This window comes from Emydura macquarii, unplaced genomic scaffold (genome assembly GCF_026122565.2).
Source record: "Emydura macquarii macquarii isolate MOO-44397 ecotype Brisbane River unplaced genomic scaffold, CSIRO-AGI_Emac_v2 contig_2897, whole genome shotgun sequence".
NCBI lineage: Eukaryota > Metazoa > Chordata > Testudines > Chelidae > Emydura > Emydura macquarii.
In genome coordinates, this window is record NW_027133034.1 from 1,679,084 (window position 1) to 1,705,296 (window position 26,213).

At 41.5% G+C, this 26,213-nt stretch overlaps 2 protein-coding genes across 2 annotated transcripts in view; one reads left to right on the forward strand and one right to left on the reverse strand.

Moving 5' to 3' along the window:
* PGM5 (phosphoglucomutase 5) overlaps positions 1 to 18,281 on the forward strand; it is a 129,738-nt gene extending 111,457 nt beyond the window's left edge. Inside the window, exon 11 of the mRNA XM_067569338.1 lies at positions 16,740 to 18,281. Within this exon, the coding sequence (XP_067425439.1) occupies positions 16,740 to 16,829 (90 nt within the window). The 3' untranslated portion in view covers positions 16,830 to 18,281. The remainder of the gene's footprint in view (positions 1 to 16,739) is intronic.
* Positions 18,282 to 23,169: 4,888 nt separating this feature from the next.
* TMEM252 (transmembrane protein 252) lies at positions 23,170 to 26,013 on the reverse strand. The gene is made up of 2 exons (XM_067568654.1): positions 25,559 to 26,013; positions 23,170 to 24,438 (listed from the first exon to the last, which is right to left on the reverse strand). Exons 1-2 carry the CDS (start codon positions 25,855 to 25,857, stop codon positions 24,156 to 24,158), a joined length of 582 nt encoding a protein of 193 aa, XP_067424755.1. The 5' UTR covers positions 25,858 to 26,013; the 3' UTR covers positions 23,170 to 24,155.
* Positions 26,014 to 26,213: the final 200 nt, after the last annotated feature.

Sequence of the window (26,213 nt, forward strand, 5' to 3'; positions counted from 1 at the left end):
GGCGGAACAATTCCTGTTTGCTGCAGGTTGTCACGCACCATCTTCAGTCCGTGGAGCACCAGTTCTGGTCCCGGGAAACAAGCACAGATTGATGGGATCGCATCGTTATGGAGGTGTGGGATGATGAGCAGTGGCTGCAGAACTTTCGTATGCAAAAGGCCACTTTCTTTGAACTTTGCACAGAGTTATCCCCAGTCCTGAAGTGCATAAATACTCACTTGAGACCAGCTCTGACAGTGGAGAAGCGAGTGGCCATCACTGTGTGGAAGCTGGCAACCCCAGACTATTATCAGTCAGTCGGGAATGAATTCAGAGTCGGTAAATCCACCGTTGGAGCTGCTGTGATGCAGTGTGCAGGGCCATCGATAGGCTTCTGCAAAGAAGGGTAGTGCCTTTGGGAAATGTGCAGAACATAGTTGATGGGTTTGCCGCAATGAGGTTCCCAAACTGTGGGGCGGGCAATAGATGGCATGCATATCCCTATCCTAGCACCTGACCACTTGCAACAGAGTACATAAACCAGAAGGTATACTTCTCAATGGTGTTTCAGGCCCTTGTGGATCACAGGGGACGTTTCACCGACATCAGTGTGGGGTGGTCTGGAAAGGTGCATTACGCGCGCATCTTTAGGAACTCGTGTCTGTTCAATAAGATGCAGGCAGGCGCTTTCTTCCCTGACCAAAAAATAAACATTGGGGATGTGGAAATGCCAGTAGTGATCCTGGGGTATCCTGCCTTGCTACCTTGGCTAATGAAGCCCTACACCGGGCACCTGGACAGCAAGAAGGAGCATTTCAATAACAGGCTCAGCAAGGTAGAATGGTGGTCACTTAAGCATTTGGCCACTTAAAAGCCAGATGGAGATGTCTGCTTACTACGATTGACATCAGTGAAAAGAACATCCCATCAGTTATATCTGCATGCTGTGTGCTCCATAATTTGTGTGAAATGAAGGGGGAAAAGTTCCCCCAGGTTTGGGCCATGGAGGCTGATAGGTTGGCTGCAAATTTTGAGCAGCCAGATTTCAGTGCTACGCTCAGAGCCAACCGCGGAGTGCTTCAGCTTTGAGAAGCATTGAAAAACCAGTGTTGCAATGAACTGCAGTAATGTATGTCTGTGCCGTGCCTTTATTTCCCACCCCCATCCTCGCTCCAGCAGCCCCCTCCTCTTCTCTTCTGACCCAAGCTATGAATGAATAAAGACAGATGTTTTTTAATGCTACAAAGTTTTATTTGTGAACCTTTTGAACCGGGGGGGGGGGGGGGGAGAGAGAGAAAGGAGGATAACTTAACCTTGTAAAGTGTCACTGTGCAAGCAACTGTGGTTGCGTGCAGTTCTTAAAGGGGCTGTCGCGTCCTTCTGCTCACCTCCACCGGTGTGGAGTGCAGCACGTACTGCACCCTGCTCAGTCTTCTCCTAAACCGCTTGGGGATGGGGGCTGATAACAAAGCAGTAGGTGGTGGAACATTTTAGAGAGGTTGCAGAGGGATTGTGTCCTGCTGCTGCTCCTCCTGGAGCTCTACCAGACGCCTCAGCATGTCAGACTGATCCTTTATAATACGCAACATCTGCTGTTGCGTATCACACTCCTGCTCCTGTGCAGATCTTCTGTGTTCCATGTCCATGTCTAGTTTTTCAGACAAGGACATCCTTGTCCTAGGCTTGTTTAGTCTGCAAAAAAGAAGACTTAGGGAGGATTTGATAGCAGCCTTTAACTACCTGAAAGGGGGTTCCAGAGAGGATGGAGCTAGGTTGTTCTCAATGGTAGTAGATGACAGAACAAGGAGGAATGGTCTCAAGTTGCAGTGGGGGAGATCTACGTTGGATATCAGGAAAAAGTTTTCACTAGGAGAGTGGTGAAGCACTAGAATGGGTTATCTAGGGAGGTGGTGGAATCTTAACATCTTTAATATGAATCTCCATCTTTAGAGGTTTTTAAGCTGCAGCTTGACAAACCCCTGGCTGGGATGATTTAGCTGAGGTTACTCCTGCTTTGAGCAGAGGGTTGGACTAGATGACCTCCTGAAGTCCCTTCTAACTCTAATCTTCTGTGATTCTATGATCCTCCAGGCTCTGAGTTCTGTGTCAGCAGCCATGGAGGCGTTAATTAGTTTGCTGAATATGTCATCCCGCATTTTTTCCTTCTGCTTCCTAATCTGGGAAAGTCTTTCAGCTGGAGTTCGGCAATGTAAAAAGAACTACCCTTCATGTTCATAAGGCTAAGCCAGACCGGGATTCAATTCTGTACATCTCGGAAGGGTCTGACTGGCATTACAGACATGGTAAGCAAGGGGCCCTTGCATCTGTTATAGAGAGGCTTCATTAGCACTAAAATCCACAATCCACACTTGAGCAAGGAGAGGGATCACCGGGCTCCCCTGTAACATGCCAAAGACTGGTTTGGGAGGAGGTGGGCAGAACAGATTAGAGGACACTGCGGGTGAATTGTAGCGGCAGAAAGCATAGGGCAATCAATGTCCCAACCCATAATGCCCATTTCAATAGTACTAGGACTAGGAATAGTCTTGGGGAAGTGACCAGGGACCCTGTCCATGGCAGAGGAATGAAATGGAATGACTGTATTGGTTGGGTACTTTAAACTTGCATCATCTTCCCTAGATGACCATGTGTGATATTAGTCTCCTGAGGGTAACGCAGGCAGAAAGGAAGATTTGCTGCAAGCATCGGGGTACAGGCCTGGCCCTTATGCTGCTATGCTATGTTCGGCAATGATGCCTGTTCATTTAATAGCAGAGTGGCGGGGAAAAGTATCCTACGATGGTGGAAGAAATAAAGCTGCCCACCCCAAAGGTTAACAGATTACCTACATGAAAGTTTCCTTGAGATATCCACAGAGGATTCTCGAAGCATACCTCCGCACATAAATAGTCTGTTCCGGGAGTAACCCTCCACTGAAGTTTGCCACCACCCAGTAAGACCCTCCCCTCAAAAACACAAACTCCTTTTAAGAAGCTGGACTGGATAACAGCAAAAAAAAAAAAAAAAAATTTGCCACACACACTCACCAGATGTGCCTTCTCCTGCATCTCGATCAGTCCTGCTGTCTTGTGTGTGGCTGGACTGCTCTGGGATAACGAACAGGTCCTGGCTCTCAGGGAGGATGGATACCCCGCTCTCCTGCATCCTGCTCTTCGCATTCTCATCTTCCTTGTCCACAGAGTCCTCCTCATTGTTCCTGGACTGGGATTCTTTGGAAGTATTGATGCTGTGTGATGGCACAGTGGTGAGGTCACCACCAAGAATTTCATGCAGCTCCTCATAAAAGCAGCATGTTTTGGGAAAGGAGCCAGAACAGCTGTTAGCTTCCCTAGTTTTCTAATAAGCCTGCCTCAGCTCTTTGATCTTAACGCAGCACTGCTGCGCATCCCTGTTGTGCCCCTTCTCCAACATGCCATGAGATATCTTCTCGTGGATATCTAAATTTCTTTTGCTGGTTTTGAGCTGAGCCAGAACAGACTCTTTGCCCCACAGACTGATGAGATCCAAGACCACTGGTCGACTCCAAGCTGGAGCACATTTGAGTCATGCAGTCACCATGAGCAGTTCAGCTACAGAGCTCTCTCCACACTGTGTAAACCGGAAATGGACATTCAAAATTTCCTGGGGCTTGAGGGGAGGAGCTATTTCCTGTGTACATGGCCACGTTACAGCAGAGCGTGAATGTCCAGAATGGTCACAACGGGGCATTATGGGATACCTCCCAGAGGCCAATGGCATCAATTTACGTTGCGCTCTGCCTACACTGCCTCAAATTTGACCCATGGAATTAGATTTCAATGCTATGCCACTTGCAGAGGTGGTTTTATTAGGTCGATCTTTACCACACTTTAAATTGACGGAACTTATGTGCCGGGGGTCGACGTAAGCGGCATTACATCAACCTCCATTGCCAGGTCTAGGTAATGCAGTTGCATTATATTAATATCTTGTGTGATATAGCAAGGGCAGAGGGCAATAGGAGAGTGGTAGAGGGGAGATATGTAAGCCCCAGAATGATCTGGGCTTTATTCCCTGTGGACTAGCCAGAGTCATTAGAGGGCAGTTCGGAGCAGCTGAGGCCAATTAAGGCCCAGCCAGGTGCCTGATAAAAGCCCTCTGCTCCAGAGAGACAGTGCATGAGCTGGAGGAGTAGCTGTGCTGTGCTGTGCTGTGCTAAGGAGCAGAGAGGTGTACAGAGTTGTGTGGAGGAGCAGAAAGGAGCACAGTGTTGCGTGGAAGAGCGGAGGAGTCCTGAGAGAGGTACTGAACCCAGGAGGGGGAAACCTGCCTCTGGCAAGACTGAGACATTCCCCCAGGCACAGGAGCCTGGGTAAGGAAGCCCAGTCCAGGCAGCAAGGAAGCAGGGCCTGAGGAGCCAGAGAGACAGAGGGGGGAAATTAGCCCAGGGGAAAAGTCAGCAGCTGCGAGTACAGTGCCAGCAGCTCATAGCTGCTACTCATAGGGCCCCTGGGCTGGGACCCGGAGGAGCAGGCGGGTCCAGGTCCTTACCCCTCTCTCTGGGGAGATGGGGTAACTGAAAACGCCCTGGCCCACTACAAGAGGCAGAAGCGCGAGACCCACTAGGGTGAAGCCAGCCATTTGCAACACTAGTAAAAAACAAAATAGGTGTTCTACCTTTGTAAATTTAGGGCCAAATTATGGCCTCACTCCCCTCTGGAGTACTGAGGATGGTGTGGAGCTATTGAAGTAGAAGTGCTCTGAAGCATTTTGCTTCTGCAGAGTGAATGCAAGCAGAATGTTTTCAACTCCCACTAGTCGGACATGTCCCCTTGGGGTCACAGAGCATCACCGATTGGGCTAGCCTGTCTGAAGCCCAGCACTCCAAGGAGTACTATTGTGCCAGCTTCTGCGCAGACTCATGAAGGATAGTAGAAAGAGGATCACTGTGTCACCTCCTCCCTTGGTGCATGCAGGGGCAAATAGAATTCCCACCTCAAATACTCCCTCTTTCTCCAACCTAATCCCATGGTGGAATATAATTTCCAGTGCTGATCTTTCCTAAAGCCAGATGTTTCACTGACTACAGTAAGAGAGTATGGACTCAGGGGGTCACTGATCCTTACCTTCAACTGGGCAATGAACTCCATTCTACTTTCAAGTAATATCCATCTTAGCAAATGAATGCTTAACAATTGTACAGCAGAACATCAGTGACTATAGGTGGAAACATTCACACTGTAATAAGTAGTTAATAAATAAGGAAATCCCTTTCTCAGAGAGACAATATTATTGTGCAGCCAAGGGTAGATTCTTTCCTCACTGGTGTACTTTGCTCCCACTTAGGTTAATAGGAATGCATGCATAAAGAAGCGCTGAAACAGAATTTTGGTTCTGCAGCTTCCTTTTATTTAACCAATATTTCCTATCTATTTCCAGTTACAGTGAAGTGATCAGTGACATCTAACATGCATAGATGAGCAGGAATTCAAAGGGCAAACAAGACTTTGGAGAATATTCATTTTTGTTTTAGTGTAATTACCTTTTCTACTTAGCCTGATTTTCATATGTATCCTTTGTGTCAATGCACTCTGGTTGAGGCAGCCAAACAGATATCACTCTGTTGTTTGTGCCATACTTTGTGCATTGCAAACCAAATCACAGTATTACTTACTGACTTTTTGCTACTTGTCTGCCTAGGTAAGAGATGATTGAACTGCTTCAGTCAAAAGAACCACATTCCTCCAATATTCCCTAATCAAGCCTTTTATTTTATTTTGTTGTTTATTTTGACATTTGGAAACACTCGACTTTTTTAAAAATAAGTTTTTCATTGCCACATGTTTCTGCACATACAGATTCCAGCTGATATCAGAAACAGAAGGTCCAAAACACCATGAGACGATATTCATGCCCTAACCACAAGCAAGAAGTATTGCAATCTTGTGAGAGAGCCTGTATTCAAGTTTTTTTAACTCAGTTTTACAGATCCATGATGTTCAGCTAACTTGAATAAGACTCATATAAGCATCCAAACTTTTACATTCCCATCCAAATCAAGCTAATCTTCCAAACTTTCTGAAGTTTCACCATTTTGCTTCTCTTCTCCTTTTGCATTCTCAACCCAGACGGTGCACTGTTCTTTTGATAAGCAGCATTCAAACCAATATAAAATATGCTTGTTAACGGTCCCAGAATCCACATACATTCTTTCTAGCACATTACTAGATACATATTAACAAGATTCACCAAGACAACGGTGAAGGGTTTCATTTCTATCAAAAAGATGGGGAATAATCATTCCCTTAAAATAAACAAAATTACTTGTTCAGAATTCAAGGTAATCTGTTATACTTCTACAGGAAACAATAATTCCTGAATCTCACTCAGGAGGAAATGCATCTCAGTGCTGGTGGTCTGCAAAAAACCCTATGCACCACTTAATCATCCTGTTATATCAGAACATATACAGGATAGTAAAGATTTTCAAAAATAGAAGCATAACTTTAGGCATCTATTTTTGAAAATTTTGGCCACTATTATTAGTGAACATCTGCTATAGAAAAGCTTAATCTGGCAGCTGCTAATACCAAGTGTTGCTTTCCATAAGTAAAACATCTAGGAAATTAACAGTTTTATACCCAGACTTCTGATAAATTATACACCTATGTTTAGTGTGGTGGTTGTGATTATCCCCATAGCCCACAAAAAATCAACTGGTATTTTCAAGGGCAGTGTGGACTCACTGAAAAGCCCCAGAAGGTTTTATAAAATGAAACTCAAAACAAACTCTGTGATTCACTCTGCAAGCTTGCTTTTTTCATCAAACACAGAAAAGCAGACACATAGAATTGCAAGCTTTCAATTAAGTAAAACAAGAACACAATAACAGTCTCCATTCTATTAAGGTCAATACCGATATACTTTCGCCAACTTATTTGCTTGTAACGCTTCAACCAGACCAAACCAAACATGCTAAATGCACACGTATACACTTGATTGATGCTGGGGACGAGTAAAAATAATTTACAAAATTGACAACATTCTTAATTCAGCAGTTTTCTTTTCTATGATTTTTAGTTCCAGTTTTTCACCATTTTGATTCAAGGAACTGTGACAAAATCTCCTTCACAAACGTAGATTTGGGATAGAAATCCGGCTACATAAAAGATTTAAGATTATGTTCAATCAGTCACATTTCAGCCTCTTCTCGCCATTCTGGGCTCCACCTATGACCTTTGTATTTGGGATCTGTCATGTTGGCTAAGTAATGGAATGGTTCCATAGCCTCTCTGAATTGTCAGTTATAAATTGTTAGTTTTTGTCCTCGTTTGGTTCTAGTTATTGTTAATAGATCAATCCTGATTTTCCCCGAATCTTGGATAGTATTGTCCTCGGTCAATAACCTGTCAGTTCTTCTGAAACCTTTTGAACTGCTTGTTTAATTGAGTGCCTCTTTGTAGACACCGTTGCTATGCATAATTGGTGTTATGATTTGACCAAAGAGTTCTCAGTGTTCAGTGCAAACTTCGACATATCTACAGAGAGACAGTCATCTGGAGAGTTGTACTACATTGTTGGGAATTGAGCTGGTAGAATTTTTTTGAACTTTGAAACTTTACCTTTTTTTCCTTTTTCCCTAAGCTGTAGCTGGGATCCTTATAAAATTCACCAACTAGGAGGCTGATATTTGCAGAAGGATTTTTTAACTTTTACAGTGTCCTTTAGGACCATTAGACGGTGTTATTGCCTCAACAAAGGGCAGAGCAACTCTGTCAGAAATGTAGGTTGACTGCACCTGATAAGTTCTCTCATTTTTTCCATTTCCTTTTTGTCATCAGAGCAGATGACAAAGGACCATACCTCTCATATTTTTCTCTGGATTCTAAGATAGCATTTCAGCAACTTGGACACAATGAATATGGTATTCTGCAATTTTCTTCCCAGGCGTATAATCAGTAGCAATAAGTAGAAATGCTTGTACCCATTATTGGCATATTTCTGATGTCTGATCAACCAATTTGTGGTCTTTTGATTCTTTAGTTCTTCCCCCAGTGTTTCTTCTGATTCTGTATTTGTAGCATCTAATAATAGAGCTGTGAGTTTAAATGTGTCTGGAATAGTATATCCATGTGTCAATCACTTCTTTAAATTTCTGATTTTGTGCTACACTGAAGATGTTGATGTCAGCAGAAAAGAAGATTGCAACTTTCATATCAAGTTCCAGTCTTTGCCTTTCAGTTATTTTTGTGAAATAATTACCAATTGATCTTTGGCACTCTTATAATGTTGAAGACATCTACTGCTCCTGAATTAAGCTGATGTTGAAGAGCTCTCAGAAGGTCTGAACTTACATTATCACCATAGCTATGTTCGACTATGACAATGACATCTGCATGCTTTCACTTGCAAAATCATCAGAAGTCATCAGTGTTCTGCTCTTCCACTTCAATAGCATGACACTTTGGCAATGGTACATTTAGAGGAAGATTCATAGCTGTGGTCAGTGTGTGAACTGTGAAGAAGCTGGTTGTTGCTCACTGCTTTGGAATCTTGTTCTACACAAGCCTTGGCATTGTTTAAAGCAATCTTGAGGCTGCTCTAAATTATCCAAACTGAATATGGTTCCAAGAAGCCATTTCTTCAGGTGAGACTAGCTAGAGCACAGTATGACAGCTTTTTGCCAGGCAGGGAGATCTGTTGCCTTTCCAGCCTCTTAGCCTTTAAAATGTATCGCTTCCTTTTCAAAGATTACAGCTTTAATGATTGTACCCTTGTAGCTAGGTAAAAGAACGGTTAATAAAAGCCTCTTTTGTTCCAGTTTATAAATAGGCCATAAAAATGGGGCAAATGATAAACTGAAGCTATCAATGAATTTAAGGGTCACTAAAATCTTATTTTTAGCACAGTCCACCCATTCAATTAATCTGTTATGCTTTTCACCAAGGTTAAATTTATCATAACCAAATGTCTGATAAACAAGAAAAATGAAACATGCCAATACACATAAAAGTGCAAGGGATAAGACAGGAATAATGAAACGTGCTGATACCTAAAAGTCCAAGGTTCTAGATAAAAATGAGCATGCAGTCCTTGTGAAATAAATCAGATGAGACTGCTTCTTGGCTAGCTAGCAGAAGCGAAAGAGGGGACCCCATGTTCCATGACCATTCACTCTCTCCTACTAGCTAGCCAGGAAGTAGCCTTACCAGTGGTGCATAAGATTTAGAATCAGAGGAATTCATTTAAAAAAGCCAGTCATCACTGTGTGAGCAAAATAAATTAGAGAAAATGTACTTGCTGTTTAAGCATTTTTAATTTACAGCACTGGAGAAGAACTGAAGAAGAGCTGTGTGAAAGGTTGAAAGCTTCTCTCTCTCTCTCTGACCTGGTCTACACTAGAGAGTTTTGTCGACAAAAGGTGACTTTTGTTGACAAAACAATCCTGGTGTACACACTGCAACCACCCTTTTGTTGACAAAACTGCCCTGTTTTGTCGACAAAATAAAACCACCTTGACAAAAGGCGTAGGGCTTTTGTCAGCAGAGGTAGGGCGACACAGTATCAGTGTAGACACTATGTCCCCTTAGAGCAGTGGAGGGGCTGTCATACTAGTCAATGACAAGTTGGGAGATGGGGCTGGAGCCTGGTTCTGCAAGGCGCTGGGCTCCAGCTGTGGGTCGTGGGCGGCTGCCGCCTGGCTGTGAACCTGGGCGCGGGCGCAGGCAGCTGCAGCCCCGTTGGTAGCCGGGGCTTGGGCGACTGCCTCTCAGCTCCCGGCTGCGAGCTGGGACTAGGCAAGCTGGAGGGTCTGGTTGCTGGAAAGTCTCTGTGCCCCAGCTGGGATCGGTAGTGGGGGGGGCAGCTGGAAGCCTGTGGGCTCCCTGCAGGGAGCTGAAAGATGGGTCTCTCAGCTCCCCCCACACTGGCCTTTAAGTCGATGGAAGTGGTCCTAGTGAGGATGCACTCCACCGACCCAAGGATAGGATCTTATGTCAACAAATTTCTGTAGTATAGACATAGCCTCTCTCTCCAACAGAAGTTAGTCCAATAAAAGGTGTCATGTCACCTCACCCCACCTCCGTCTCTCTAAGGCCTGGTCTACAGTGACGGCGGCAGTCGATGGGAGATACGGAAGCTACTGTATGTAGCTTGCATATCTCCTGTGGACTTACTAACTTTTACTTACCGTGGCATCTCCACTGTGGTGTGCCGACAGAAAATGCCCACCGGTAGACGCAGCCTTACGCTTTCTACGGGGGTGGATTTACAGCGTCGACCGGAGAGCACTTCTGGAATTGATTGAGCGGGTCTCCCCTGCCTGCTCAGTCAATCCTGCGGCATCGATCCAGTGATGCCGACAGTGCTGCTGGCAGTACAGACATACCTTAAGGCTGCTTTCTGGCTAAGTAGGAGGAAGATGTTTAAAGGCCAAGGTCCAGACTCTCAAAGGTACTTAGGCTCCTAATTTCTGTTGAGTGGGAGTTTGGTGCCCAAATACCATTGAGGATCTGGGCCCAAAGTACCTGGGGACCATTTCTTTGGCTCTAACTAGCCAGGCTAGAAGCAGCCTCTGCCAGACTTCTATCTTATCATTCCATAGCGATAAGCATTGCATGCTTGCTTCTATCTAGAGCCTTGGACTTTCATGCATTGGCACTTTCCCCCCTTATGTATACCAAGCAATTGGTTATGCTAAATTTAATCCAGGTGAAAAGGATAACAGAGCAATTGAGTGGGTGTAATGTATTCAAAATGAGCTTTTGGTGACCCATATGTTTATGGGCAGCTTCAGTTTCTGACTCACCCCATATTTATTGCTGATTAATAAATCATGACAGAAGGCTAATATTTACCTGTCCTTTGCCTAGCTACCTGCGTGCAATCATTGAAGTTGGATAACATTTTAAATCTAAAGGAAAAAATGTGCAGTCTATATTCAGAATCTCTTTGATTTGCTGTGATGGTTAATAAAATGTTATTTCAAACACCAGTGTCATGCTGGTATTGTGCAGAGCAGGCACAGGAAACAGTGCAGCTAAAAGGTTGAATTGCTTCAAATATCTGCCCATTTTTATTCATGGTACATTGTTATTTATTATGCATATTGAAGTTGAAATTGTGGACCTGGAGCACACTGTGCAGGTGCTGAACAGACATAGAACAAAGTAGATCACAAATATAAAAGGACCTTACTTGAACTAGATGTTTTGCTACACTAACTAGCTACATAAGAATCTGATTAACAGCACCCAATTACAGACTTTGTATGTGTCTGTTTTTCTTTCGAAAGAGAATTCTTTCAAATGAGAACCCTACTGGGAAAAGTTCCATAGAATGTAATAGGTATGAAACAACAGGTTTCTGTATATGTAATAAGATGTAGCAATAATTCTAAGAAAAAGTAAAATTTAATAGAGACTTATATCCTTTCTATTGGTGTTTTGAAGTAATCTATAAAGTCATATAGTAGAGATACAGTTTAATATTAAATCTATAGGATGGTTAAAAAAAGTCTATATAAAGTTTTTCATTTACTATTAAATTATATGGGACTTTTCATAAGCATTAGTGAGAGGTGGGGGCGTTTTCAGCTGTTTGATCATACTCTTCTATAACTCAGCATGTTCCATGTCATTCAAATACTTTAGCTTCTGATGCCACACTATGTCCCCTTACAGTGTGTCACACTGCGGACAGTTAGAACTAAAAAAAAAAGCATTTCCAAACTATTTCTTTTCCACACGCATTTAAAAAATGCATCTTGTGTCAATGATTATAGAAGAGCTCATGAAACCTGGATATGAACTCATTAACCCTAGACCTTGCGTCCTAGCTCTTTGGAAGTACTAAAGAGGAATCATTTGTTACAAGGTCAGATGGTTCCAAGTAGAACTCAGTTTACATTCTTGCACTGCCCTCCTTACCCCACATACACACCCTCTTCTTTCCAGCTAAGGGCGGAACAGTTTGTCTTCTGATCTTTGAGATCATCATTAACACTGTCCTTGGGTCAGCAGGCAGAGCAGGCAGACACTTGCAGTGATGTCAACTCTCTGTGCTCAGTCACTGAGTGCATCACTTCATTGAGGTAAACTCAGTGCCTTCACCAGCCCCGAGGAGCCTTGACTCTTGTAGATTAAGGCAGCTTAATGCTTCAGAGTAACCTGGGTCAAGCACATTACTTAGAGTTTCTTGTGCACTGTGAATTAAACTGCCAAACAACGTCTGCCTTTTGGGCATGTAAAACCTGTTCAAGGTCAAGTCAGAGTCTCCTTTTATATGCATGCTTATGTGTACTTAGTGCCATGAGACAGAGGCTGCAAGAGACACACCCATAGCACCAGACAGGCTGTATAATAGAGTATAATACCAGACAGGCTGTAAAGTTAGTACTAGGTTTATTTTGTAATTGTTATTTAGTCCATTCCTTCATTCTTTTGTCGTTTTGAATACTACATTTTGTGTTGTGAGCTGGATTCTAATGTACTGTGCATCACATGGGGAACTTATTTCTGCACTAATGTCATGTAAGGCTTAACAGATAGAGAATGGGAATAGGTTTAAAGAACAAGAAGAATGGGGTGCTGGTCTGTGGCTGGGGTTTCTAGGCTGACTGCAGTATAAAAAATACTTAGTTCTTGCAGTTCTTTACACTGTCAAGACACTGTCCAAACAATAATTAATCCTCACAATATCCCTATGTATTAGGTAAGTGCTATGCCCCGTCTTTATAGATGGGAAATCTGGGGGAGAGGGCAGCTGAGGGGGTAGAGAGATCCGAGTGTGGAAGAAAGTTCTGGAGGAGTTCCAGAGCTAGGGATGGGGGAAAGCCCTTGGTAGATTGGCCATCTTCATGCAGCTCCGTATAGCAAACCTTGGTCATCCTAGGATGGTTAATCCTTTTGTATTTGAACCACTTGCCTATCTCTCCAGAGAAGAATTAGTTCTTCCAGAAAAGCAAGTTCTGCTGGTTCTTGCTGCTGTAGCTCTGGTTAGACGTCTGCAGTTGGGTTTCTGTAACTGTCCTGATATGGAAAATTCTAAAAGGTCATTTTGTCTAAGTACCCTAAAACCTGTACAAAAGCCACACAAGGTATAGCTGATTGGCAATGGATCTCTGCCCCCTTGTGACATTCTTTGAATAACTGACTAGTTTGATTGGTTTTTTTGTTATTTTTCTGTGGGCTGACAGGAGATGAGATAAAAGAGCTGGTGCAAATGGCAATGTGAGTAAACACAACTATGTCATAATGTTCCACCATGTTCACCTGAGTACATTATAAGATGAGAAGAGCCTATAAATACAAAGGCTAGTGCAATGTCTTACTTTTTTTCCCTGCTAAATCCATCCTACCATCCCAAGAAAAAACAAACACACACACAAAAGCCGATGTTTGAATTCATGTAAAAGAAGTTGTAAACATTATCTGGTGTTCATTAAAGTGCTTTGAATCCCAAGTGGGGAGCATTCTCTCGTAACAGTATAAGAATGGCCATACTAGGTCAGACCAATGGCCATCTAGCAGTATCCTGTCTTCCTAATGTGGCCATTGCCACAGGGAATTAAAAGAATAGGGCAATTACTGAGTGATCCATCCCCTATCGTACAGTCCCAGCATCTGGCAGTCAGAGGCTTAGGGACATCCAAAGCATGGGTTATGTCCCTGATATCTTGGCTAATGGCCATTGATAGACCTATTCTCCATGAACTTGTCTAATTCTTTTTTGAATCCAGTTAAACCTTCACAATATTCCCTATCTCCTGCGTTGTACAAGAGGTCAGACTAGATGATCATATTGGTCCCTTCTGACCTTAGAGTCTATGAGTCTATCAATGAATTCCACTGGTTGACTCTGCATTGTGTGAAGAAGTACTTCCTTTTGTTTGTTTGAAACCTGCTACCTATTAATTTCATTGGTTCTTCTGTTATGTGAAGGGGTATAGAGCACTTCCATTCATTTTATCCACACCATTCATGATTTTATAGACCTCTATCATATCTCCCCTTAGTCAACTCTTCTCTAAGCTGAATAGTCCCAGTCTTTTTAATCTTACCTGATCTAGAACCTGTTCCACCCCCTTAATCATTTTTGTTGGACTTCTCGCTACCTCTTCCAATTCTAATATATCTTTTTTGAGATAGGGTGACCAGAACTGCATGCAGTTGTCAAGGTGTGGGCGTACTGTATATATATATAATGGCATTATGATATTTACTGTGTTATTATCGATCACTTTCATAATGATTCCTAACATTCTGTTAGCTTTTTAGACCGTTGCTGCACATTGAGCAGATGTTTTCAGAGAACTATCCACAATGACTCCAAGATCTTTCTTGAGTGGTAACAGCTAATTTAGATCCTATCATTTCGTGTGTATAGTTGGGACTATGTTTTTCAATGTGCATTACTTTGCACTTACCAATATTGAATTCCATCTGCCATTTTTGTTGCCTACTCACCCAGTGTGGTGAGATCCTTTTGGGCTCTCATTGCTTTAACTTTTCAAGAGACTTTTCTAGAGACATTAAGCAAAGTATGTGTTTTGTCAGAGGTGAAATTACTTTGCCAGTTTGCTTTCTTGAGGTTTACATATTAGACTAGAGAGAGAATTTTAGAGCTGTGCAAAATGTTCATTCCTAAACCATGCAAAACCCACCTATGACTTGATTGTCTTACAAATGACACTTAGACTAGATTGATCAAAAAGTTTACTAAGATTCATGCACTTTTCAAGCAAACCTGGGCTAATTATGATTTTGTATCAGAATCGCACACAATTTGTTTTTGAATGGGAGGGATGTTGCCAGCATTCGACATAAACCAAGTGAAACTTTGCTACGAGGATGAGATTTTCCCCAAAGTTAACCTGGTATCAACCCATCTGGATTGAGTTCAAAGAAAACGTTTGTACAAAGCCAAACTTCTGAATCTGCTGAGAATTTAACAAGCCCTCAGGTGCAGTTTAGAATACTGTGAAACCCTGATCCTTTGCAAATGGATTGCAATTCGGGGGAAACCATAACTGAGAATGTGGAGCTGGAGAAAGGCAGGTGGATGGGAGTTCTGTAAGACTGGGCAGAATAAAAATGCAGTGAGCCAGGCAGACACATCTTTCAAGCTTCCAGTCTAAACATCCACAAGCAAAGGGTGCCAGACGTTGTCACTTGTCAGATACGTGCATGTTTGAGATGTCTAGTTTGTGGGAGGTGTGGTTGTCCCTGGCAATCACAGATTTAGGGATATATTCTCCAGTGGTTCTTAATTGAGCCAAACTCTCACTGAAGTTAATAGAAGCTTTGCTCAATTTACAGACTGCACAACTTCGCTGTTGCATACTGTTTTAAGGCTAACAATGCATTTCAACCAATATTTGATGTCTGGGTATTAATTATTAAGTAATTTATATTTGTGGTGTATCCAGGCACACTTTCAATGCTATTTTGAGCTCAACGTCTAATAATGAAGCTTTACAATTTTTAAAAGTAGAAATAAAATTTGAAAAACATTTTAAAAGTGAGTAATCCTGACTAAGAAGGCTTTCAGCCAAGGCAGTGAATGCGGTGTTTTGTTTGTTTGCTTTCTTGTTTATATTTGTCGTTCTATTGCTCATGAAAGTAGTGGGCTGGTAAAACTGGGTGAGCTGCTTCTGCTTTCCAGTCTTCTTCAGTTTGAAGAATTCTCCCTTTTTGTCTGAGAGAGGTAGACCCTAGGGCAGCTACAGCCAAGGATTGGGGCACAGCCAGAGGGAACCTAGAGCCATTAAGAGGATATAGATGCTTCTGTGCTCCTGAAGATCTCCGAGAGCCGGGAGGGTCTTTGGGCCATCTCTATTTCTTTCATGGTGGGACAATGCCCCTCTGCACAGGTACATTTGCGGTGATTATTCCCTGATGCAGGTACCACTGTTTTAGGGGAATGATCTGTCCCTAATTACAGATATTAGGAGCTGGCTCATTTTATTTTTTCATTTTGCAGCATTTTCCAACAAATGTTAATGTTCATATTCTTCCTATTAATTTATTGTACAAAATGTATAAATGCTTCACCCCTAATGTTGTAGTTTAATCATTGTGTGATTAGAGGTGGATCCACAGTTAGGAAAAGAATGGTAATAGTCCACTGATTACTTGCCAGGTTTCTGAATAAATAACCATGGCCATAAACTCGGTTGAAATCAGTGACAGCATAAACAGACATGTTGTTATTTCGTCACTTTATCTGATTGCATTTTCATTTTATTCCTTTTGCTTTTGGACCAAAAAAACCCACCCCCATTTATATAGATACAAACTGTAATGTTTCTAAAGTTGTAAATAGATATCTGTAAACTTAAACTCTATGAGGAATACCTTTTTAACCTATGTATTACAACTGCAGGTGATATCACATTAGTCATATAAATATTTTTATGACTCCTGCCAAGATACCTGCCTCAATAGCTGTGTCTTTGAGTTCCGCAGGTTAACAATGCAGTGTGGGAACATACCATTTGTATAATTTCAGCGCAGCTCCATCAATAATTCCAGGTTTGAGACTTCATGTGGTTTTGTATTGCATATTTCGCACACAGCTCAACATCACTCTTAGTGCGTGGTGGGATTATCATTACAACATCTGGGGATTGCTCTTTCTTATCTACTTTAGACCCCGTATAAAATTTAATATTATTAGTTAATATTATGTTAAACAAGGGAAAAATCAGTAACCGATTTTTAAAATAATGTGTTGATTGACTTTTCTTCTTAACATAGCTCACTGTATTCCTTTTCTCCTAGGCTGTGCTGAGTCCCCTCATAGCCATTGCACTGAAAATATCTCAGATTCATGAGAGGACAGGGCGGAAGGGACCCACTGTCATCACCTGAACCTGCAAAGGATCATTGACCCAGGGCCAAAAGAGAAAGGGCAAGGAAGAGAGATGACCTTGCCAAAACATGTTTGTGCCTTGTATGACTTTTAACATTTTTTGCAGGGGTGGGGGCGGGAAGTAAAATTCAGCATAATATTGATCACATTCTGTTGCATTAATTGCCAAAGACAATAGTGTACTGACTTCTGTATGACAGCAACAATATCTTTGTGTCCAAAAAAAAAAAAAAAAGAAAAGAAAAAGCTTCCAACCCTTGAATGCTGCAAAAAGCCAGTGTGACCCTGTATATTTTCTTTCCCTTCATGTGTTATGATAAAGTAAGAAGAATTTTGAACTTAGGAAGGAGGGAGAAACAAACTACAATGCAACCAAGTGTTTTGGTGAATACAATTTGTGGTGCTTGTCAGCTTCTTGTTGGTTTAAAAAGAACTCATCAGCACGTCTGGGATACAGGGGCAGTATATTAGTCTTTGCAAAGGGTGCATAGTCTTTGCAAAGGGTGCATTTCCCTACAGAACTCCACTTGTTTCGTTCCCATCTATACCCTTGGTCAGCTCACAGATCCACACCAGCAGCATGCACTCACATACTCTCCCAATGAAAGATGCAGTGCTTCCCTCTTTTTGCTGTTTAAAAGTGTAGCAATGTGACTCTTGTATCTCTCTAGGTTTCCTTGAACTTGGCTCTTTTTTTCTTTTTTTTTTTTAAAGGAGGATAATTATTTTATTATTTTATTTTATTGAAATATGGTTAACGTTTTACTCACTGGGGCATCAGTTGCCTTTTGCAATATCCCCCATGTTCATAAACACGTCCTGGTTTTTACTGGGCTTGGAGGGTAACTGTTGCAAGTTCAGCATATTTTCCATAAATGAATTATCCTGGAAAGATTTTAAAATCTATCTTGCGATATATGCTCATGTTCCATTTGTCAGGAATGGGTGTAATATGGAAGAGGAAATGAAAATGACCACTAATGAATTAAATGAAATATTTGGCTGATTCATTAGTTGGGCTCAGAGTCAATTAGATTCTTTAAAGTAGAGGATCATGGGATAAAGAGTCGGGGAGTGGAAAGGGAGGAGAGAGGACTTAGCATGAATTAGAGAGAGTATATGTACACTTGTGGTTTTTTGCTTATGAAATGATACTGCAGCTCTAGCTATGGTTCATTGCTTTGTACTGAACAAGAACACAAACACTTCGTGCATGTGACTTGTTTGACTGTTTTGCTTCCTTGGGAACAGTGTGGTCACTTGTCATATCATTTGTCGAGATGGCTTTGTGCAGTTTGACACTTTACAGCGTGTATGATTCATCTTGCAACTCATCCAGGTTTCAGTGCAATTTAGATAATATTGCAGTGAAGGAAATTGCTTTGGTTTCTTTCGACACTTCTGTCAAAAATTGCTATGACATTTAGTATCTAATAAAGTGGATTGCCATATTTCTGTCTTAATACCTAATTGTTGACAAAACACACTGCACTTTCATCCATTCTAATAAAACTGCCTTTAATAAAATTACATTACCTACTTAATTAATTCTAAATAAATGAGTCACTGATGTTCCCACACAATATTTTACTACAGTATTATATAATATTTTTTATAAGTCAAAAGAGATTCCATGGCTTGAATTCATTTTATAAAGAATTGTGGAAGGCATCAGAAGGTCCTTGCATCTTCATCACAATTTGGGTGTCCAAATTTAAATGTACTCTTCCTTAAAGAGTGCATGTTCATCTAGACTTAACCTACAGTGCTTCAGATAGGGAAAACTCCTCCATATTGTTTTAGATCATTCAGACTTGTGTATGTGCACAGATATGACCTAGACTGTGAGATAAATTTCCCTTCAACTGCTGAACCACTCAGCTGATCATATTTTGGCATATCCGACTGGAAATGGGCCAACCAAGAATCTGAAAAGTTCTTATAATTATAAGACCTCAGATGATTAAATAATCTTTGAGCTGATCCCCTGGCACAGGTGAGTTTGAACACCAACTTAGTTTTCCCACTGTCTAAGCCTCTAGGGACTGGGATTGCCGAAAACATGATGTACTGCACGCACCTGCTATGAACAAGACAGTGGAAAGCCGCATGCTAAACACATAAGAATTCCAGAAAATACTCCAACCAGACTTCTCAGTTCTAGGAAAGGCATGACAGCATTAACTGCAGTTAGGTGGCAGTCAGGATTTAAGAAAAAATGAAGAAGAATTGGAAAAGTCTCAAAGGGTAAATACTGGGCCTAATTTTGCATTGTGTTACACTAGTAATGGAGTTGTACCAATATAAAACTGGTTTTATGCATTTGAGAATAGGGTGATCTCTGTTTGTGATTTTGAATAGTTCTCTTGCAATACTTTTGTAAAACTTTTACCATACTCAACACAAAACCTACTTCCTAGCCCTTTGTAATACTGATTGATGAAAATGATAAAACTGATAATTAATACTATTGATATTGTCCATCCAAAAAATTACTTGTCACATGCAAAATGATGAGTAAAACTTTGTAAGGCTGACTTACAGTTTGTATATCTGTGTAGCTGATTTGATCAGGGAAGGACTGTGACCGAAATCTCATTAATCATGCTTTTAATGTACAGAGATGTTTTACCTTCAAACAGCTCAGAGCTAAATTATTAGAAGCTAATGATGTAAGGGAAAATGGCTACATCTTCACAACCTCTTACAAAGATAGTGTTACTCTTTTCAGGGTGGCCAGTGGCAGGAGCTTGACCAAAAAAAAGAGAGAGAGACTGACCACACTCTCTACGCCTGCTGTTGGATTCAGAGGTTGGGCGGGTCCATGTGTTGCAACCTCTATCCTGTAATGGCAGTTTGGAAATAATTGTACTAGAATCTACTTGGACAATCTCTGTTTTTGAAACAGTTGGGTTTGTCATGCAAACACCCTGTAGTTTAAGAGCACGCTTCCAGCCTCCAAGGGAGAAAAGAGGGAGGGTAGAGGGTAGAGAGAGAGCTATTGAGAAAGAGAAACTCCTAGAGAATAAGAGAGAGGGGGCAGCAAGGTACGAAGGGCTCTTTGGGGAGGAGTGAGCAGGACAGAGGATGGGGTCCCAGAAACAGAGATGGAGGCCAGAGGAAAAGGAACGAGGGAGACTGGGGGAAGAAATGAGTTTCTGAACCCAGTTGGAAAAAGAGGGAGAGGTTCAAGGGAGGGAGGATAGATGAGGAAGAAACAAAAAGAGGTGTAAACTAAAACAGTTAGCAAGTATAGAACATGAAAAAATTGTGTGGGAGATGGAAGAGTAAAAATATGGAAGGGTAGAAAAGAACAAGATCTATTAACTTGTGTGCAATAGTAGGGACAAGGCCAGCTAGGTAAAACTTGTCGTGTTCAGTTATATCAAACTGTGTATAATTATATTATTTAAGTGCCATCCATTTGTTGATATCACACATTAGTAACCTCCCTTCACTTATTGAAGATAAATAACAGGCTTAAACATTTTTTAAAAATCATGAACCCGTAGCTTAGGGTATAAAATCTTTAACCATCTACAGCAGGCACAAAAGCTGGCAGAGATATTTCATTTTAAAGAATACTCAATGCTAACGTGGTGGTGGGAGACCAGCCCTGCATGGAGCAGCTTTAGGATTAGGAGTTCAGAGGTGAGGAATACCCCACCCATTCCACCCACTCTTACTCTTCAGCCACAGCTGAGGAGCTGGCCCTGTATGTCCGATGCTAAACCACAAATATATGTATTTGCAAGGCACATTGCTCCACTGGCATGTCAAAAGATTTCCCTTTTGAATAAGTGGCCATCAAAGAGTAATACTTGGCATTACCCTTAGGAACTATGTATCTCACCATAGGAGGGGAATAATTACAGCATTATTGTTCAAGAGGCTAGATGGCGGAAATGGCGTATTCCATTCTCAAACCTTGTTTTGAATTGTTCATATCGTTATGAATAAAAAAAATCTCTTTTAATCCAAAACTTCTCATGGCTGGTCAAGCCAAAGGTGAATTTGTTTTGGAAAGTTTGAGCAAAATTAATTCAGTCATTTAAAACCTTTTTCTGCTTTAAAAGGATTGTGCACTCATGCAGTCATCCACATCATTTCCATTCGGCTCATAACTAAGCATTGTGCCTATCTGAAAGTACATACATGAAAAACAGATAGAGTCATGGAAAATAGGTTTAGTTTATGAGGGACTTTCTCACATCCCAATGAGCCCTCCTTCCCTCCACACCTTGATCCCTGTTGCTGTTTGAAGATGCGGTCCACTTACCCTTGAAAGGCTCTGGAGCCCATACAAGCCTACAATACAAGCAATGGATTGGGGTTGATGAGGCCACAGAAAGGCTGCCAAAATTCTTGAGTCCTCTTTGGATGTCCCCTAAAATGTTAGGGGAGAATTAGGAATCTTAGCTCCTGTCCAGTTCTACCCAAGAAAGAAGCCATAAAGCAGATGTAAGGGACATGTCCTCTGCTTCCTTACCAGTTTGCTCTGGGGGTTGGTCAGAACAGGTGGCCATTTGGTATGTCCTCCCCATCCTGTGGGCCCCAAGTTTGGCTCTCTCAAAGAAGCCACCATTTATCTGAAGGCTTGCTCACATGGAGTTTCAACTGGTTATAAAACCCTAAAATAAGTGGTTTTCAGCCTGTGGTCCACAGAACCCTGGCAGTCCACAGACTCTCTAAGATTTCCAAAGGGGTCTGCACCTCCATTTGAAATTTTTAGGGGGTCCACAAATGAAAATGGTTGAAAAACACTGCCCTAGATAAAAGAGTTTTTACTGTATTCAGATAAGGAGAACTTAGAAGTCAGGCCCGTGTTAGCAGGGCACTTTGAACCCAGAACATAGCCATAACTATGTACCTTACAGCATTCTAACCAGCCAATTTATGATCTGTGTGTGTGTGTGTGTGTGTGTCGGGGGGGGGGGGGGGGGGATCAGTACATAAAAATGGTGCAATTCTTCATGAACTACAGCAAAGGTGAGTCAATATTGGGATTAAAGTGCGCCATTCAGAAAAGTGACACCAAAAATGGCATTCTGGTCTTCCATGTTTGTTTTTCCACTGATTTCCAGATCAAATGTGCTCAATTCAAAGTTAAAAAAAAAAAGCCGGCGGGGTCAAATCCTGGACCCATTGAGGTCAGTAGCAAACAGACTTCAACAGAGCCAAGATTTTACGCCGGGAGTTTTTCTGACTGCCAGCCCTGCATACTCAATCCAGGTCTGAGAATCAAGCTGGAATCTTGCCTGCTTAAACTGCCTTACATGTCATGAATATATTGCAGGCTAATGTTTTCCCTCAGCAACACATATACAACCCCACTGTCGTCAGTGTCCTGCATGCTGAACATGCCTAAAAAACAGTAAAAACGTATCTCCATTACTAAAGCCAGCCATTATGATTCTGAATACATTCAGGAAGCAGGTCTCTTGAGTAAAAAGATATCATTTGGCACGGTCACATCTCAGAGGAGAGCTCACTTCAACTGTTTTTGAAATAATATGTAAAGTTTCCCATTTTTCCTGGTTTTTATTCTTCCCCACTTTAGAATGTACAGCTTTTTAATCATTTAGAAAACTATTTTAACATGAATTCTTAGTTTGTCTACCTTTAATCTCCAATTACAGAGATTTTTATCCTGTCATTGTTTTCTTTTGAATTCATTTATTCTTTCTCTCTTTTTCCTTTTTCTGTCATTTAACTCTACCTCTTTTAATGTGTCATTTCCTGTATAATTATTGCCATTTTTAAATTTATGTTCTTCTCTTCCCTCTCCCCTTTTTCTGGGCACACTATCTACCTTTCCCTACTGCTTCTCCCCTGTCCCTCCAAGGAAAACATGTCCCATTTCCTATTTCTTTGTCATTCACTCCAGTCACATTCTCTCTTTCCCTTCTACTTCCACCAAGGGAAAGGTTATACTTCAAAAGACTCCAAATCAGGATATAATCCTCAAGGCGGAAGAACTGATTTTTCAGTTGATTTTTCCCCATGTTTTGAGTTTCTACCCTGATTTTCAGTCAGGCTACTCTTGCCGCCCCCCCCCCTCCCCCTGCCCATGATATGTGAGCATAAAGAAAGATCGATAAAGCATCTGATCCTGCTCACGTTGTCAGAAAGGGCAAAACTCCAGTAGAACTCGGTGGTGCAGGATCAGGCCCCAATAGAGCCTTGCTTCTCTGGCATAGAATCTATGAACAGTGCAATGGAAACAGCTAACCTCATACCTACGAAGACAATGCCTAGCGATATGGCTCACAGAAGGCTTTTTCCTGCCTTAAAACCATTTGTATTATTCTTTCAGGAGCTGTGCTTCAAAACTGGGGGTCTCTTCATTAGTGTGCAGCAACGACTGAGCTTAGACTGGATGTTGTAAATCCATCCAGAAGCTTGGAAACCTTACTTTTAGTTCAGACTTGGTTTGAATGAAAAATTTATTGAAATAAACAGATCAATTCAATGCAATATTAAAGTATCAGCTATTAATAACACAAAGTAAAGCAGTTATCTCCAAACACTTAGGGCAGAAAAATACTCAATTATTACAAACAACAGAACACAACACCCCTAATATTAGCTAATGAACTGACAGGTCTTCCAGATCAGCAAATGTTAATAGAAAAACTGATGGGGACTTATGCCAAAACTCTTTATGAGATGTGAGAAAGTGACTGAAGATTAATAAATATAGGAGCATTAAGCAGCAACACTTAACATTTTTCATCCACTGTAAAAAGTAATAGTTTCGATACACTGGTAGCTACGTCAGTACAGTCGTTTGTATCACATGAGAGTTTTCACTCAAAATCTCGATGGGATGACATGAGCAGGAAAGAAAATAGTGGCTATGAAATTAGCAGTTGGATATTTGGTATGAAAAATCTTTCATAAACAGAGCTAGAGATATTGAACAGAGTACAATGAATATATTGGGTATTGACATTTCTTTGTGTGGGCACAGAAAAACATGAAATATTGAAATGTGCAAACAAGCTGCTCTGATGTTAGTTTGAGCCAACAGTTATGGGTTATATGTAATATCATTAGTAAACCCCTTAAAGGCCAGAGAATGTTCTTGTTTTAAAATACTGGGAACCTCCTTAAATCACCTCTCCAACGTCCCCTGAACAATTGTGTTCAGTGCTGTCCACAGGCGACTGTTGCACCCCATAGTATAATACACTAGTATTACATAGCACTGTCCCATGTCTTTTCCAACACCACTTTTCACATTCAGTGTCTTATCCACTGACTTTGTCTCGGAATAAGTGACATGCTTTGCTTCTTCTAAAGTCCCTTCACAGTTCATATTATTAGCACCTCACGCTTGGCACAGGTGCATGACAAGTGCCTGAGACGACTCCTGTATTTGAGTCATGCTCGGCTGTTGGCTGCTGCTGCACAGACATTTCGTATGATGGCGGTTGTTCCTCCTCAAGGCTGGTTTCATCTATGAATTCTGTGCTGCTTTCAGTATACAGAGGCGGAGGGATGTTGTAGCTTTCTGCCTCTCTTACCGAAAGGGAGAGTGATATTGGGGAAATCTGCTTTCCTGGATCAGTACTATCTTCATAGCACGGAGGATAGAAATCAGGCCTGAAAAATAATCAAATAAAAATATTCACTGGTTTGAAGAGATTTATATGAGCTGGGCCTGATCAGATGTGTTTTGAGTGTGTTACCTTGTCACAGTTTATCTGAAGTTTAAAATAATAAACTGAAACCATGAAATCTGGCTAAAAAGGAATAGACCAGCTGAAAATGTTGCTGATCTAACGTCCTGTGACTTTCTCTAAAGTGCGCCTTTAAAATATCAGCCTAAGCCTCAAAAAGTGAACTTTATTTGCAAGGTTTCCTGACTGTCCTGCAGACATCACCCACTGATTGTCTCTAGTGCAGCAGCTGCCCTAAAGAGCACTCTGATTTGAAAAGGGAGTGTATTTCCTGCCATAGTTGATTGCATGGTGATTATTTTTGCTTTCCACAAAGTTTTAAGTGCTATCTGTATTGTCCTGGTTATCTAACCAGGATTTTCTGTGCAATGTATTTATAGAGCTGCTACAGCACCTATTGTCAGTGTTTATGGTGTTGTTACCACAACAGACAGCAAGAGTCATTTGTATCCAACGACCCCCGTTACAAACTTTGCCAGGCCTAGGGCCAACCAGTTTGAGAAACTGTCTATCGGAAAGCATCAGACTTCACTCAGAAATAGCAGGGACATTTACACACAAACCTCAAGCATAGACCATATAGGGAATTGTGAATCATTCCAGTGCTTTGGCCTTCCTGAGAAATGCTGTGATGATGAGCAATACCAAAACACTGGCACAGCAGCTGATATTGAGTTGTCTATTATGGTGATACAACTGGGTCAAATGGGCTCCTGGAGTAATTCCACTGAAGGCAATGGAGTTGTGCCTGCTTTCCCCAAGAATTTGGCCAAGTAAGTGCAATAATTAAGAACAGTTTTTTAAGAATATATCCTCTACATTGTTTTGTAGCACCAAAAGGGCTGATGCTGTTACTCTCTCAACTGCGATCCACTGCATATGAAACTTCAGGCTCCAATTCTGTGCCCATACAAATAGAATAAAAAGGCTTATACTAGCTGCAGGTTACTTTTCTTTGTTATAAAGCTATGTCGTTTATTTCCTTTAAGGATACGTTTGCAAACTGCTACACCCAGTTTGCTCACATGCATTGCAATACGTACCTGTCTACGCTGTTGATGTGTGTTTCTCTATGTCTGGGATTCCTCTGGAAAACATAGAACAGGCTCTTCTGTTTGCTGACTTCATGGCATGTGCTCCAGAAAATCCCAATCACAAGGAGTAAGAATCCCAACGGTAACAGAGAATAAGCAATGGGCAGCTTATTCCTACATTTGCACAAAGAGGAGCCAGTGGAAATGCAAAAGGCTCCCATACAAATAATAGAGAAGCCCGTTAAGAGCACAAAGATACGAAAAAGAGAAAAAATATTTTTTGGCATCTTCATGGTTAAACACAGCATCTAGTTCTCTCTCTCACTCACACACTTTCTCTCATCTAGGCTTCCTATCTGCATTCGTCAAGGTTTTATATGCTTCAGGATCACTGGCCTTTGAACAATTAAGAAAAGCAGGCAGTTATACGATACTCATTAACTCATCGAAGTCACCATAGTATCTTTAAGCATTAATTTATAATTATAACACTGCTTAAAGAGGGAAAACAAATTCTTCCCATGTCATTTCTTTGCCAGTGTAATCTTTGAAAACCTTTGTTGCATATTGTGCTTCTCACTGAGTTAAACATTCGGGTTTGGGTTTGAATAGTAACCACAAACCTCACCAGCGTTGGGCAATGCTTTCTAGCACTGCAGGTTTC

What these genes read in the sequence shown, in the direction of transcription:
- TMEM252 (XM_067568654.1), bottom strand. Translation starts at nt 25,857, where the DNA reads ATGCTGTGTTTAACCATGAAGATGCCAAAAAATATTTTTTCTCTTTTT. An exon ending in CACATCAACAGCGTAGACAG is followed by an intron (nt 24,439 to 25,558) that starts GTACGTATTGCA and finishes ATTATTTTTCAG; the next exon opens with GCCTGATTTCTATCCTCCGT.